We start from the raw sequence: 14,902 nt of genomic DNA, 5'->3' as shown, positions 1-14,902 counted from the left end.
TTTGAAACTCTTATCGGTCGGCCAGTTTACGTTATCAACTCAGTTGATAATACCAAATTACCCTGTTGTACTCTCCCAGCGACGTAGCTCCACAGTCTCTTTAGAAACTTCCCCCTTTTCCATGATTAGATAATTTTTTTGTGTTCGAAAAAGTCTTGAGTTTCTCTCTTCCCCACTTTTGTATCTTTCTATAGATTTCTATGGCAGTTTCACTAAGCTTTTCCGCATATTGTGCGCGTCAGCGATTGTTTTTTATGTGTTCCTTTTGGCCTTTGCGTGGGAAATTGACTCGCACCCGGCAAAAACTGATCCCTTGCGCATGCACTGCTTATGACTGCCGTGCTGGCTCTGTCAGCATAGGCAAATTCAGTTTCATCCGAGTGGAAGGTCTACGGTTTTCCTAGACACCTACCGACTGCATTCATAGCGCTCAAAACAGAATTTCCCTTTTCGCAGTCGAACGAATTTCACACATGTGTTCACCAACGGTTTAAAGTTTAAAGTAGCGGGTGTCATGGCAATCATTATTGACATGCGTATGTTATGGGGAAATACCGCGAAAGAGGTTTTTAGGTTGATCTTCGATAGATTTTTTTCCTCAAGCTCAGGAAAATGCTTTTTTGGGCTACATGATCGCATTTGAGAAAATATATCAAGAAATGAAATCAAGCCCTTCTAAAATGACTCTTAATTTTTCAGCTTCTACGCGAAATTATTCATATACCGAGCTCTAAATCAAGTTCATTGAATTTGTCGCAATAACGTTTCAACTGAGGAATTTTCAACGTGTTCTGAGCTATTGTAAAAATTTTTCAAACCATACCGTCCAATCGAATTTTCACTTCCGAGATAATTGCTAATTCACCATAGTAGGATAATAACAAACTTCTGTTACTTAATTCGCACTAAGCGCCTAACGAAGGAGATAAAACTACAATACATGAAATCATGTGTTATATCGCTGGCAGTGCCCGTGGTCAATATGAAGCGAATCCTGTGTCCGAATTGACTACCCGAGAGAACTGACAGAGTTTGCAATTATTGGAAACTGCCGGCGGTGGAGTCGCAAAAATCGTTAGAGGACAGACAAAACAAAGAAAACATAAACGACTGTCGTGGGTTTATTGTGCTACAAACACAGTTGGCCTTCTTTCTCGGCTCTCGAAGTAAAAAAGTCATTCTTGATTCGGATGTAATGGACACGTCTGCATTTCGAGAAAGCAAAATTAGGACAAATTTTATAGAACCATTTCCGAAACAAAACAGAACAAAACCATGTAAATTAGTGAACAATAGATGTAATGATAAAAAAGTACTCTTAATTGGCTAGTTTGTGGTTTCTTGTCGATACGAGGAAATGGTTTAAATTTAACACAATAGCTCCGATCCCATTGAAAATTTGTGAGATGTAAGATTATTGTGATATATTAAGTAAAACTTGATTTGGAGCTTGCTTTTATTGTAAAGGGTTAATTCGACGGAGTCATGATTTTTAAACGGCTGAATTTAATGTGATGAGATTCACTCAACAGCGAGGTCTAGCTCAAAAAGAAAACTTCTTAAGTCTATGGAAGATTTTACGAGATCGACACAAAAAGCTGTGCAACGGGATTTCCCCATGTATTAGCATATCAATTGTGGTTGCCTTGAAACACCCATTACTTCAAACTTTAAACATATTGTGAACAGGTGTGAATTTCGTTGGACTTCGTAAAGGGAAAGTCGCTTTTCTAGCGCTTCCGGTATAGGTGTGTCGGAGAACTGTTTCAAGCTATCTTAATTCAAGGTGGAGTACTAACTGACCTATTTTGCATCTCTGTTTTCCTTCTGGTCCTGATGAACAGCTGCAGTCATTATCAACTGATGTAAAAAGAATAGAGAAAATGAATTAAAATGGGAAAACTTCTGTTTGCAAAAACAAGTCAGTGTGAAGTAAAATGGCGACGGATGATGGCTCAGTGGGAACCAGATACGACAAGCACGCGCGCGAAAAAATTTTGGAATTATTGTTTTAGAAAACAGAACTTTACCTTTTTCGCAGTGGCTTCCTGTGTATGCTTTCGTACAGCGACACTTGTACCTGTTTGTCCGGTACAGGGGTACACAAGTTCCATTGTTTTGACAAGGCTGCTTCGAGCAAGGAGACTAAAACCGATAAAATTAATTACTTACTCCCTTGATAAAATCCAGTTAAACAAACTTCGATAACGGATCGATAAAACGACTTAAAAATGGCTTCCGACGAGAGACATATTAACGTTGAACACTTGAATAAAGTTTGCTCAAACGATTGCAACCGATTTTAGTTATTATTAGGATGAAAAAATAGTAATAACAAAAAACGTGATGATAAAGATAAGGTAGAAAAAGGAAAATAATTTTACCGCAATACTGTGATGATACCAAAGATGGTTGGTGATGAACTTGTCTGAATGGGTGTAATGGTCAGATGGAAGCAGTTCACATAGCAGATTGTCAATGTTATCATCCAAATCTGCCAGGTTGAAGGACAAACATGAATCCTTCTCCAGACACTTGAACACGCACTCAAAGGAGTCTTGGACCAGTTCTGTACCAATAGTTGTAACGTTCAAATAGTAGCCTTTGTGAGCAAGGAAATTGGTGAAGACAAACCCAACGTTTGGCATTTGTCCTGTGTTTTTATAAAGAAATGAAAATTACCATTTAAAATGGTTTCGACTTTCTCAAAAAGACGATGTAGATATCAGTGATAAATAAAACGAAAAGGAAGAAAGACAACACCTTTTGAAGTCTTCACAGAACTCGCCGATACAACCAGAGCAAGAAAGTTAACAGATAAATAGAAAGAAGCCATCTTATTCTTGTAGCTCAAAGAAAAAAGCTTTTCATAGTGATACACGATTTCGTAATGCTACAGATACGCAACACTAAGCGTTTTAAATGGGCTTTGCAAACAACTGCTTCGGTTAATGACACGATATCTTGTCATCAGTTATTAATTTGTTTTCTTTTTCAGGCGTTTGGCCTCCTGATTTGCTCCTGTTTGTCTTCCTCTGCAAGTGTTTTCTAGCGCCCCTGGGTTTTTTTTTTCTTTCTAGTTGCTGTTAATTCAATTAGCGCTCTAGCTTTTGATGTGTAAATTCAGGAGAAAAATAATGGACCAGTAGAGCTCTAGTTGAGCTCGTTTTAATTCTGCTGTCACGGAAAGTTTCAGTCTGTTTATTACAGTTTTTTTTATTGTAGTTATCTAGCTTTATTGTTTGAAGACAGCAATTGGTGGGTTTTTGTTATTTGGGAAGCTCTTAACCTGTTCTTACTCTGAATTCTTTGGCACTTTGCTCAATCGAAAAGTGCTCCAACATGACAGGTCTTTCCTGCAAGGGAAGAAATGTGATAACCTTTGAAGTCTGCAAACAACTCGCCGATACAAACAAACAAAGAAGAAAATTGGCAGATAAATAGGAAAAAGCCATCTTATTCTTGAAGCTCGAAGATAAGTGATTTTCATAGTGATAAACGATTTCGCAATGCCACAGACACGCAACATTAAGCTTTTTCATGGGCTTTGTAAACATCTGCTTGAACAGTTAGTGACACGATAGCTTGTCATCAATTATTATTTTGTTTTTCTTTTTCGGGAGTTTGGTTTCCTGTTTTGCTCTTGTTTGTCTTCCTCTGTAAGTGTTTTCTGGTGCCCCTGGGTTTCTCTATCTTTCTTTTTCCCAGTTGCTATGGTTTTAGAGCGCTCTACTTTTTGTTTGTAAATTAAGGAGATAAATAATGGTACAGAAGAGTTTCAGCTATTGAAATCAGCTCGTTCCAATTCTGCTGTTACGGAAAGTTTCAGGAAATAATGGAGCATCTGTTTATTTAATTTTTTTGTGCTTATCTAGCTTTATTGCTTGCAGACAGCGCTGGGTGAGTTTTTTTTTTTTTTTATTTCTTTTAGCAATTTTTTAACTTTCCTTTAATACAATACATCAAACCATGTCATAGCCCTCCCCCCCTCGCCCCTATTTATAGCATATTCCCCAGTTCTAAGATTACGATGTCAATAGCAGAATTTCCAGATTCTTGTAATTTTACTCTGGAATTTGCTAGACTACTGCAAGCATTTTACTGAGTAAAAAGGTGAATAAATGGATGAAATGTTTTCAAAGAACTAGTCTAGAACTGGCTTACACTTTTGAAATAATACTTGGTAGATATCAGGAAAATAAAGCAAAAGGAAACGCGAGTATCACTGCAATGGAAGAAAGATGATACCTTTTGAAGTCTTCACACAACTCGCCCATACAACCGGAGTAAGAAAAGTGACAGATAAATAGAAAAAAGCCGTCTTATTCTTTTAGCTCAAAGAGAAATGACTTTCATGGTGATACACGATTTCGTAATGCCACAGACATGCAACACTAAGCTTTTACATGGGCTTTGCAGATATCTGCTTCTGTTTAAGGCATATCTTGCCATCAATGATTATTTCGTTTTCCTTTTTCGGGGGGTTTGGCGTCCTGATTTACTCCTATTTGTCTTCCTTTGTATATGTTTTCTAGTGCCCCTGGATTTATTATTTAGTTCTAGCGGTAGAACACAGTGGCTTATTAAGGACATGCGGGCTTTTTTCATAATCGCAACTTATCATATGCGACAGGGCATATGCGATTACCATTCTAGAAGACTTTCATAGGCGCACATTCAAAGCATTAGCGCTCGTCCTGTCAGCCTCTCAATGTTTGAAATTTCTTTGGGATCTTGAAAGATCTTGAAATGCCCTCGAAGCTTCTTCTCAAGTGTCATGAGTGAATTAGAACAGAGAAGAAAAGTTTTATGTTGTTAAGGCTGCTTACAATAAAACAAGTAACTGTCTTAACTTTATGGCAAACACCGGTCACCTAAAAATTTATGTCTTATTTAAATATGTTTCATCAAACAACTGAGTAAATAGGTGAATAAACAAATGACATGTTTTCCAAATAATTGGCCAAAAGCAGCGTTTCAACGAAATATCTTCTCATATTTTTGTATATATTTTAGTACTATGTCATGCATATGGTACATTCACTAATATTGGGAATTTACATCGCCATAATTTTAGGCTTTGTAAGAGTTGATTACTGACCAATGTAGTTCACGGCTCTTCAACTGCAACATTGCCATGAGCTGTGTCAACTTTATGGCAAACACCGGTCACCTAAAATTTACCTCTTATTTTAATATATTTTATCAAAAAACTAAGTAAATAGGTGAATAAATAAATGAATGAAATATTTTCCAAATAACTGGCTAACTAACAGCTTTGGTGTCTATTTTAGTACTATGCCATGCATATGGTATATTCACTAATATTAGGAATTCACGTCAAGCGATTTATGATTTTAGGCTCTACAAGAGTTTTGATCACTGACCAATGTAGTTCACGGCTCTTCAAATCTAACATTGCCATGAGTAAGATTTTTGAATACAGACCAGTCAATAACAGAACCATGAGGTACGCTGCAATTTGTGTACTGAGCGGCAATGTCGCTTTCGGGCAGAACTTTATCCCACATGTTGACACTTGCCAATCGGCCATGAAGAGTTTGGTTAGGATTGAAGCGTCCGCCGACAGAGTCTTGCTCTTGTCCAAGCACCAGAGCGCCGCCAGCCTTTAGTACATAATTCTTAGTGGCATCATTCGTTACCTGTCCGGTAAATTGGCCATCTTTGTAGAGTTTTGTTACTCCTTGAGTGTTTTCCCAGGTGAGACACAGGTGTTGCCAGGTGTTATCATCGTAGAGATTTATCGAAGTAAACCTGAAACAAAACAAAGCAATAAACGAAACAAAACAAAACAAAACAAAGCAAAACAAAACAAAACAAAACAAAACGAAACGAAAAAAAACAAAAAGCATACAGCATTAAATATATATTTGATCATTCAAGAACCTCCTTTTTCATTGTCACTAAGTTGGTCAATAGAGTTATCCAGTCTGTTAGTCTGTAGTCAGTCAGTTTATAGGAATATGTAAGTGGCTTGTCAGTCAGTCAATCAATCGTTTATCAATGACTTAATCATTCATACATTCAAGCTTCGATTCGTTCAGTGTTTTCATTCATTCAGGCAATCTCTTATTTATGCAATTATTTATAAAATAGAGACCTCACTCACTGTAGAATCTCTGTGGCTCAGCGCGCGGAATCGGAAGGACTGAGGTTCGATTCCTCATGGGAACTCAGAATTTCTTTTTGTCCCACGCTCGTGACAAGACGAAAAACATCTTTCTCTTCTTATAAAATGTTTAAGTCAAAGTATCATCTGAGCTACTATTTTGAAAGCCGAGTCGGTTAAGAAACCTCGTCCTTTTATGGCTAAAACCGTAATAAGCGAGTCCTCGTCACTTTAAAGACGACTATTGAGCCCTATTGAGCAGAGTGATCTAAATCATATTTTAAAAAAGGACCCGAATAGTTATTTGCAACGCAACAGGAAAATACGTCTAGATTTGTTTCGGTAAAAGATTAACATATTTGGTATTTAAATCATGATAAGAAAAGGGAAAGAAGCTTAACGCTTTCCGTTTGTTTGTATGTTTAACTTTCTCTCTCCAAGCGTTAGGAAGAAGTCGATCGTAGTATTTCCTGTATAATAACTTATTGTGGCTCGAATAAGAAATTCTTCAACTGACTTCTAAAAAATATACGCAGCATTACCTGAAGTCTTTGCCGCCAACATAAAATCGTGTTAATGTTGGATAAATTTCGAAAGTAATCTCATTGTTATGTTTACTGGCATAGCTGACGACATTCTGCTTCCCTTGGTCTTGAACAAGTTTGATTAAAAAACACAACGACAACTGGCTGAGATCTGAAGTTATGGCTGGATTCTTCATGGCGTAATTTTCTGTAGAACGCAGCTCCGGAAACACCATAAGGTACTCTACAACAGAGGAAATGATTTGCAAAAATTTTTAGACAGTTGTTTGAGCAACTGCGCTTTCTTTAATTAAATTTTCCTATTTAGAAGTATACACTATTTGTATAAATGTTCTAGCGTTCTTCAAGAATGCCACACAGTGTTCATTTGTAGGCAACATAGAATAAGACTCAATCCCGTCTTGTTGCCAAGCTTTGAATGATCCGCAGTTCTACCCAGGTAACTTGTAATTTGCCCCCGGTTTCTTTGCAAAGTAGCTGGTTCGGGCGCGCTCTCATCAACTATCTAAGGCCATAATGTAATTAAGAATGTAGAATATGAAGATCGTCTACACGTCATGGTTATTGCATAGGTTAAAGAAGTCAAAAGACGAAGTTATCATTCACTCGTGAATAGAAAGTCGGACGCGTCTCTTAGCCCATTCACCTCTTTTGTGTTTGGGTGCAGCCAAGTGTGTGCGTGTGTACGAGCGCGCGCGTTTGTGTCTACTTTCTGCCTTCGTCACTAAACCACCACTTTTTTACCTCATTCGCTATAAAGAATGCTTGTGAGTAAGTTACACATCTCTGTAATTATCCGATAGCCATACTAATTAACAAATAGAAAGGCCTGGACTATGCTCCATACTGTTGTAACGCACGGAGGAAGTGGATAGAACAGGAAAGAAGAGTAGGGAGATACACGAGAATTAGAGGAGTGTTTCTCCCCACTTCTTTGAAGAAGAAACTGTAGAAACTTTGTGAACACAAAACTTTATATACTATACGTGTGTTAGATGTGTTTGATATTTATTACCGTACGTAAGCTTACGTGAAAACCATCAAAAGTCGGAGAGTTCACTTCGTTTCCTCTTTGAGGATTTTCACGTTATAATAATGTCAATTACAGCGCCTGGCATGTTTATACAGACCTTTTTTGGACTCTTCTGTTGCTACTTATCGGCAAAAAACTTAAAACTTGATTTTTTCGAGCCCTAAAGAGCTCTTATTTTGTCTTAAAAGTGTCCCGTGGACTGGTAACGAATTAGCGGGTGATGACGTAGAAAACTGTAAAAACCGGCTCCGTTGACACTTACAAATCTCTCACATCTCTTGTAATTTTGTATCGGTCAACGTTGAAATATTCTTGAAACAATGTCCGATAGCGATGTATACCTACCGTCAGCAAGCTCTACCGAGAGTTTTGATACATCGTACTCTACTAGTAAAGAAGAGATGGAAGTTGCGAGAACGATTCAGCCCCACGAACTGAAGAACCGCGTTGACAATACCAAATTACCTTGTTATACTCTCCCAGCGACGCAGCAACACAGTATCTTCTGAAACTCACACCCTTTTCCATGATTAAATAAGTTTGGGTTCGAAAAATCTTGAGATTTTTTCCCCCCTACTCTTGTATCTTTTTACATATTTCTATAACAGTTTCACTGAGCTTTTCTTCATATTTTGCTTGTTAGCGATGGTTTGTTATGTATTCTTTTTGGCCTTTGAGTGAGAGATTGGCACGCGCACGGCACATGCACGACTTATGACCGCTGTGCTGGCTCTGTCGGTATCGGTAAATTCAGTTTCATCCGAAAAGAAGGTCTTCGGTTTTTCTAGACACCTACCGACTGCATTCATAGCGCTCAAAAGAAAATTTCCCTCTTCGCAGTCGAACAAATTTCGCACTTGTGTTCACCAATATTTAAAATTTGAAGTAGCGGGTGTCATGTCAATTACTGCTGATATGCGTATGTTATGGGGAAATATCGTTAAATCATTGGCAGCGCCCGAGGACAATATAAAGCGAATCCATCGTTGGCATTAGCTACCCGAGCGGACTAACAGAGTCAGCAATTTTTAGACAATGCCGGCGGCGGAGTCGCAAAAATCGTTAGAGGAAAGACAAAAAAAGAAAACCTAAACGACTGACGTGGGTTTCATTACGACTTCAACACGGTGTGTAATTTATTAAGAATTCCGGTCTAAATCGACACATGCGCAATGAGGCGCTAGAATTACATAGGGACACAGGACACCACTAAGTATCCTAGCGACCGATTGCAGATTCATCAAAACTAGACCCTGTGAGCAGGGTAACTGGGATACCTGGATGGTACTGGATCCGTGGAATCAAGTGTAGTGATACTACGCGTGTCGGACTAGTATACTGAAATAGTGAGCTCAAGTCTGGCTAAGGGCATACACCTGTCTCAAAACATTAGAGTTATTTATTACAAGAGTTATTTTTTGTAGGGTGGGTGGATTACTTGAAACATTGTAAGTGGTCTACATTCTTACAAAAGGAAAGAAGATTATTAACGCGGGAAAGAATGAAAATGTCGAATTACCTCACACACAGGTATTTTGTGGTAGATTATGTGTGTTGTGCGAATAAATGTAACCAAAAATAAACTGTATTTGTGCCACGGATACCTGTTAGTACAAAATGTAGACAGAAGACTGCAGACCAGGTACAAAATATAGACTGCAGAGTGAGTACAAAGTGCAGACTGAGAATCTGAAGAGTTTTTACGTCTGGTATATAATAACATGTCATCTTACAGCTTACCGAGCGTCACGCAATCGCTTTTCCGCGATCAGCCTTCACGATTATTTGCACTATTGTGGAAAATTCCTGGCCCATTTCTTGATGAAAATCGATCGTAATATAATTTCAAGCCTTCAACATAGTCTTCTTACTTTGCGCGCGAGTTGGTTGGTGTGATGTCTGTACAGATTTTACCAATGTAATAAAAGTAGATGACGTGAATAATAGTGATGGTAAAGCAAGCTTAAAACGGCAACAATCGCCAGAAACTACAACGGATACACAGGGTATGAGTAAGTTTTATTGATTTTTCGAGAAAAATCTTCATATTTCGAAATATTTATCGTTGTAAATCGACCATATTTCGTTCCCTATACTTTTCCTTATAACGTGTTCAAAGTTTCAACGGTTCCTAGAATAACTTACTCTGAGTCACACAACGCGTGACGCGTTCGTGAATTAATCGTTGGCTCTTTCTCGAAACGTGACCTTGGGTCGCCTGTGACAAGACAATTGCGTAAACAATACTTGACATAATAACATTATACACAAAATACACGGGATTTTGGATCATGTATTTATTAAAAAAGAATATCCATACAATTACAATGAAAACAAACATAAGATTCACCTTTCTGATCGTGAAATTAATACCATTCGCATTGTTATCGTAGCTACGTTCCCTGGCATCAAGTGAATCTAACATGACATGTTTCTTCACTAGCAGTTTGCATCCATTTGAATTTTGTTCTTCAGTCTCACGGTAGTAGTGTTGTTCAATAGATTGCATAGAGTATATGCAGTTTGGTTTCAGATTTCAGATTTTGCTTTTTACAACGAGTTTACGTTTTCAACTAAGACATTGGCATACTTGGCATACAAGACATACAAGGCATTCAATGTTTTCATGGCTTTCAAGCGTTCGCGATTCTGTCCGATCCAAAATTTTTCGCTCAATAACATCTTTTTGTGTGGATTGGCCGCGAACAATACGAATTGCGTATGCGTCTATAAGTATTTTGAGCGTTTGCCCCATAATGCTCCAGATGATCGTAATCCGATTACGTTGAAATACAAAACGACTGACAAAATAGTTTATGGGCAAAAATCTCGTGTTCGTCATGTGACCCGGCCCTGTCCGTGCATGACAACGTCAATGATCATCAAGATAGCACGCGTGATCAGCATGTGAACACCTCATTGGATCACAGTTAATTGTCATGGTGTTGAGGGCCCAATGACCTCTGGGTACTATTGCGCAGTTTTTCCATTTTGTGGCGGAGGAAAAAAACAAAAAACAAAAAAAAAAGACGACAAAAAAACAAAGGCATTTTATGACTGGGCTACCACAGGTATCCCAGTAACAAGTTGACCTGCTTTATCAATCGCAAACCTGTTTTGATCGCATGAGCTAAACGCACGGTTAAATAAAAACGTGATGTCGCTTTCACAAACTGTGGGCTTCAAAGCTGAAGCAGTCGATGAAGAAAGAAAGAAAGAGTTTGATGTGTGTGCACGGTTAAAGAAGTAAACGATGATTACGTGATCGTTTCCTTTGACGGCTGGAATGCGGAGTGGAATCGCCGCGTCTGTGATCCACGAGAGATCAGAGATCGAACATTGCCTGATCGGAAAAGAAAGCGAAGAAACCTTTCCCTTCAGTGAACAATGTCTTCGCTTTACGAAAACCGACTTTTACTTTTAAATATCACCCAAACTTATGTAAACAAAAAGTTCAAATTACGATTCGCTTCAATTTCAGGCGTGAATTTGCATAATCTTTCATGGACAAAATCTTTATGACTTTCAAAGATCACAACCATTTTCTAAACTACATCTGCTTTATCTTTATCCACTTAGCAAACAAAGCTTTCGAAATTACAGTCAAAACACCAGACGTTGTTCACGTCGAATTTCTCGATCTTAGTTTCTCAGGCTAGGCCGCATCCAAACAGGTTTTACTACACAGCTTCCATCTAATACCCCATTCACACCAGCAAAACATGTTTTGTTAAACTGGTTTTCATTGAATGAAAATTATAAACAGAGAACTGAAAAACTTGATTTTCCATTGGATTCAAGTACTAGCTAACTTGTATTTCCAATGTGCTACATTCAAGTCAAAAATATTCGGTTAAATAGTTTCTATGAAGAAAAAAAAAATTAACTGTGTTTAACAAAACAACTTTTAAACATGTTTAAGCTTTGGTGTGAATGGGGCATAAGACTCCCAGTGGAACGTGACGTATAATACGTCACGCGTTACTAGGTAAGAGTGCTCATACATATGCACGAACCCTACTCAAGTGGAAGTCGTCATGATTGTGCTACAAACACAGCTGGCTTTCTTTCTCGGCTCTGGAAGTCAAAAATTCATTCTTGATTCTTTCAAAATAAAGAGAAATCGTTCGCTACAAGATAGAGCCTTTATACAAAAAAGCCTGTGCGGTTAAGATGGCTGGATATTGGCTTCGTATTACGAGACCGATCTAAAAAACTATGTAACGGGATTTCCCCATATATAAGTACACCAACTGTGTTTGCCTTGAAACGCCCATTAATTCAGACTTTAATCATTTTGTGAACACGAGTAAATTTCGTTTGCCTTCGTAAAGGGAAAGTCGCTATTTTAGAGTTTTTTTAATATGTATTCGGTATAGGTGTCTCGGAAAGCTGTTTCAAGCTACCTAAACTCGAAGGTGGAATATTAACTGACCTATTTTGCATCTCTGTTTTCCTTCTGGTCCTGATGAACAGCTGCAGTCATTATCAACTGTTATAGAATAACAGAGAAAATGAATAGTATCAGGAAAAAATTTATGTTTGTCAAAACGAGTCTGTGTGAAGTAAAATGACGATGAATGATGGCTCAGTAGGAGTTAGATACGAAAAGCACGTGCGCGAAATACTTTTGAAAATATTGTTCTAGGAACCAACACCTTTACCGTTTTCGCAGTGGCTTCCCTTGTATGCTTTCGTACAGCGACACTTGTAGCTGTTTGTCCGGTACAGAGGTACACAAGTTCCATTGTTCTGACAGGGCAACCTCGAACAAGGAGACTAAAACCGAGAAAATCAATTACTTACTCCCTTGATAAAAACCAGTTAAAAAAACTTCGATGACGGATCAATAAAACGACCTAAAAATGGCTTCCGACGAGAGATATATTAACCTTGAACACTTGAATAAAATTTTATCGAACAATTGCAACCGATTTTAGCTATTATAAGGATGAAATAATAATAATAAAAAACACGTGATGATAAGATAAAGTAGAAAAAGGAAAATAATTTTACCGCAATACTGTAGTGATACCAAAGATGGTTGGCGATAAACTTATCTGAATGGGTGTAATGGTCAGATGGAAGCAGTTCACATAGCAGATTGTCAATGTTATCATCCAAATCTGCCAGGTTGAAGGACAAACAAAGATCCTTCTCCAGACACTTGAACGCGCACTCAGAGGAGTCTTGGACCAGTTCTGTACCAACAGTTGTAACGTTCAAATAGTAGCCTTTGTGAGCAAGGAAATTGGCGAAGACAAACCCAACGTTTGGCGTTTGTCCTGTGTTTTGATAAAGAAATGAAAATTACCAATTAAAATGGTTTCGACTTTCTCAAAAAGACGATGCAGATATAAGGAAAATAAAGCAAAAAGGAAGAAAGACAACACCTTTTGAAGTCTTCACAGAACTCGCCGATACAACCAGAGCAAGAAGATTGGCAGATAAAAAGAAAAAAGCCATCTTATTCTCGTAGCTCATGGTGATACACGATTTTGTAATGCCACAGACACGTAACATAAAGCTTTTGCATTGGCTTTGCAAACATCTGCTTCTGTTAATGACATGTTATCTTGTCATCAATTATTATTTTGTTCTCCTTTTTTGGGGGTTTGGCTTCCTAATTTGCTCCCGTTTGTCTTTCTCTGTAAATGTTTTCTAAAATGTTTTCTTCCTCTGTAAATTTTTTTTCAGGCGTTTGACTTCCTGTATTGCTCTTGTTTGTCTTCCTCTAGAAATTTTTTCAAGCGTCCCTGGGTTCTTTATTTTCTTACTAGTTGCTGCTATTTCAGCGCTCTAGTTTTTGATTTGTAAATTCAGGAGAAAATAATAGACCAGTAGAACTCCAGTTCAGCTCGTTTTAATTCTGCTGTCACGGAAAGTTTCAGGAAATAATAGAGCGTCTGTTTATTATGGCTTTTTTTATTGAAATTATCTAGCTGTATTGCTTGAAGACAGCGCCCGGCGGGCTATTGTTATTTGGGAAGCCCTTACACTGATTTTACTCCGAATTCTTTTAGCACTTTTTAGTCTTTCCCGCAAACGGAAGAAAGATGATAACCTCTGAAGTTAGCTAACATTAAAAATGTCGGCCAGCCAATAGTTAATCTTTCGCTCTGACAGTTTAATACATCAAACCATGTCATAGCGCTCCCCCCCCGCCCTAGTTCTTAAACTACGATATCAACAGCCGAATTTTCAGATTCTGTACATTTTGCTCTGGAATTTTCTAGACTACTGCAAGCATTTTACTAAGTAAATAGGTGAATAAATGAATGGAATGTTTTCCAAATAACTGGTCAAGAGCAGCGTTTCAACGAAATATCATTCCGTATTTTGGTATCTATTTTAGAACTATGCCATGCATATGGTACATTCACTAATGTTAAGAATTTACATCACGTGAGCTTTGCTTTTAGGCTCTGCAGAAGTTTTGATCATTGACCGATGTAGTTCAGGGCTCTTCAACTGTGACATTGCCATGAGTAAGATTTTTGAATGCAGACCAGTTAAGAACAGAACCATGCGGTACACTGCAATTTGTGTACTGAGCGGCAATGTCGCTTTCGGAAAGAACCTTATCCCACATGTTGACACTTGTCAATCGGCCATGAAAAATGTTTTTTATGGCTTTTCTCCCTCCACATAAAACCAAAATTTCTACAGTCCAATTCGACTTGGAAGCAGTAGACAACGTTCTTCTCCTCCCTTTTTTTATTGACCGAGAGGAAGTCAAGGTCCATAAAAAGGGACAAAAAGAGCGAAGCCAATAATTAGTCATCATGGTCAAAAACGCATATACATTCTCAAGCATACATTTGCATTTTCAGCCGACAAGTTGAATATTCGCGGCGTGATAGAAGATAACGGTGACATATACAAACTTATGCAAATTAGAGTTGACGGCATTTTGCTCAAAACAAAAGGAAAAGATAAAAGCTGTCAAATACCTGCCTTCCAGTTGAACAGGGAAACGACGTAAGTAAATAGGTACTATTTCTGTGTGTCTTCAAGTTCAAAAAAGTTAATGTAATTTACGAGATCGACCCAAAAGACTGTGTGACGGGATTTCCTCATGTATAAGCATATCAATTGTGGTTGCCTTAAAACGACCACTTCTTCAAACTTAGATCATTTGTGAACACGTGTGAATTTGGTTGGAGCTCGTAAAGGGATAATCGCTTTTTGAGC

The 14,902-nt window shown here is 38.0% G+C and overlaps 2 protein-coding genes across 2 annotated transcripts in view; both read right to left on the bottom strand.

The window, feature by feature from the left end:
• Positions 1–2,648, bottom strand: part of LOC136279387 (C-reactive protein-like) — a 7,520-nt gene extending 4,872 nt beyond the window's left edge. Inside the window, exons 1-3 of the mRNA XM_066163058.1 lie at positions 2,385–2,648; positions 2,031–2,145; positions 1,804–1,860 (exon numbers count right to left, since the gene is read on the bottom strand). Of these exons, the coding sequence (XP_066019155.1) occupies positions 1,804–1,860; positions 2,031–2,145; positions 2,385–2,648 (436 nt within the window). The remainder of the gene's footprint in view (positions 1–1,803; positions 1,861–2,030; positions 2,146–2,384) is intronic.
• A 1,856-nt stretch (positions 2,649–4,504) lies between these two features.
• Positions 4,505–13,208, bottom strand: LOC131774477 (C-reactive protein-like). Its single transcript, XM_066164267.1, has 6 exons — positions 13,102–13,208; positions 12,725–12,993; positions 12,373–12,487; positions 12,144–12,200; positions 6,673–6,898; positions 4,505–5,775 (listed from the first exon to the last, which is right to left on the bottom strand). The coding sequence occupies exons 1-6, from the start codon at positions 13,190–13,192 to the stop codon at positions 5,397–5,399; spliced, it is 1,137 nt and encodes a 378-aa protein (XP_066020364.1). The 5' UTR covers positions 13,193–13,208; the 3' UTR covers positions 4,505–5,396.
• Between the last annotated feature and the right edge of the window lie 1,694 nt (positions 13,209–14,902).

Source organism: Pocillopora verrucosa, chromosome 3 (genome assembly GCF_036669915.1).
Source record: "Pocillopora verrucosa isolate sample1 chromosome 3, ASM3666991v2, whole genome shotgun sequence".
Taxonomy (NCBI): Eukaryota; Metazoa; Cnidaria; class Anthozoa; order Scleractinia; family Pocilloporidae; genus Pocillopora; species Pocillopora verrucosa.
The sequence above is the reverse complement of the archived record's forward strand: the minus strand, read 5'-3'. Positions and strand labels throughout refer to the sequence as shown.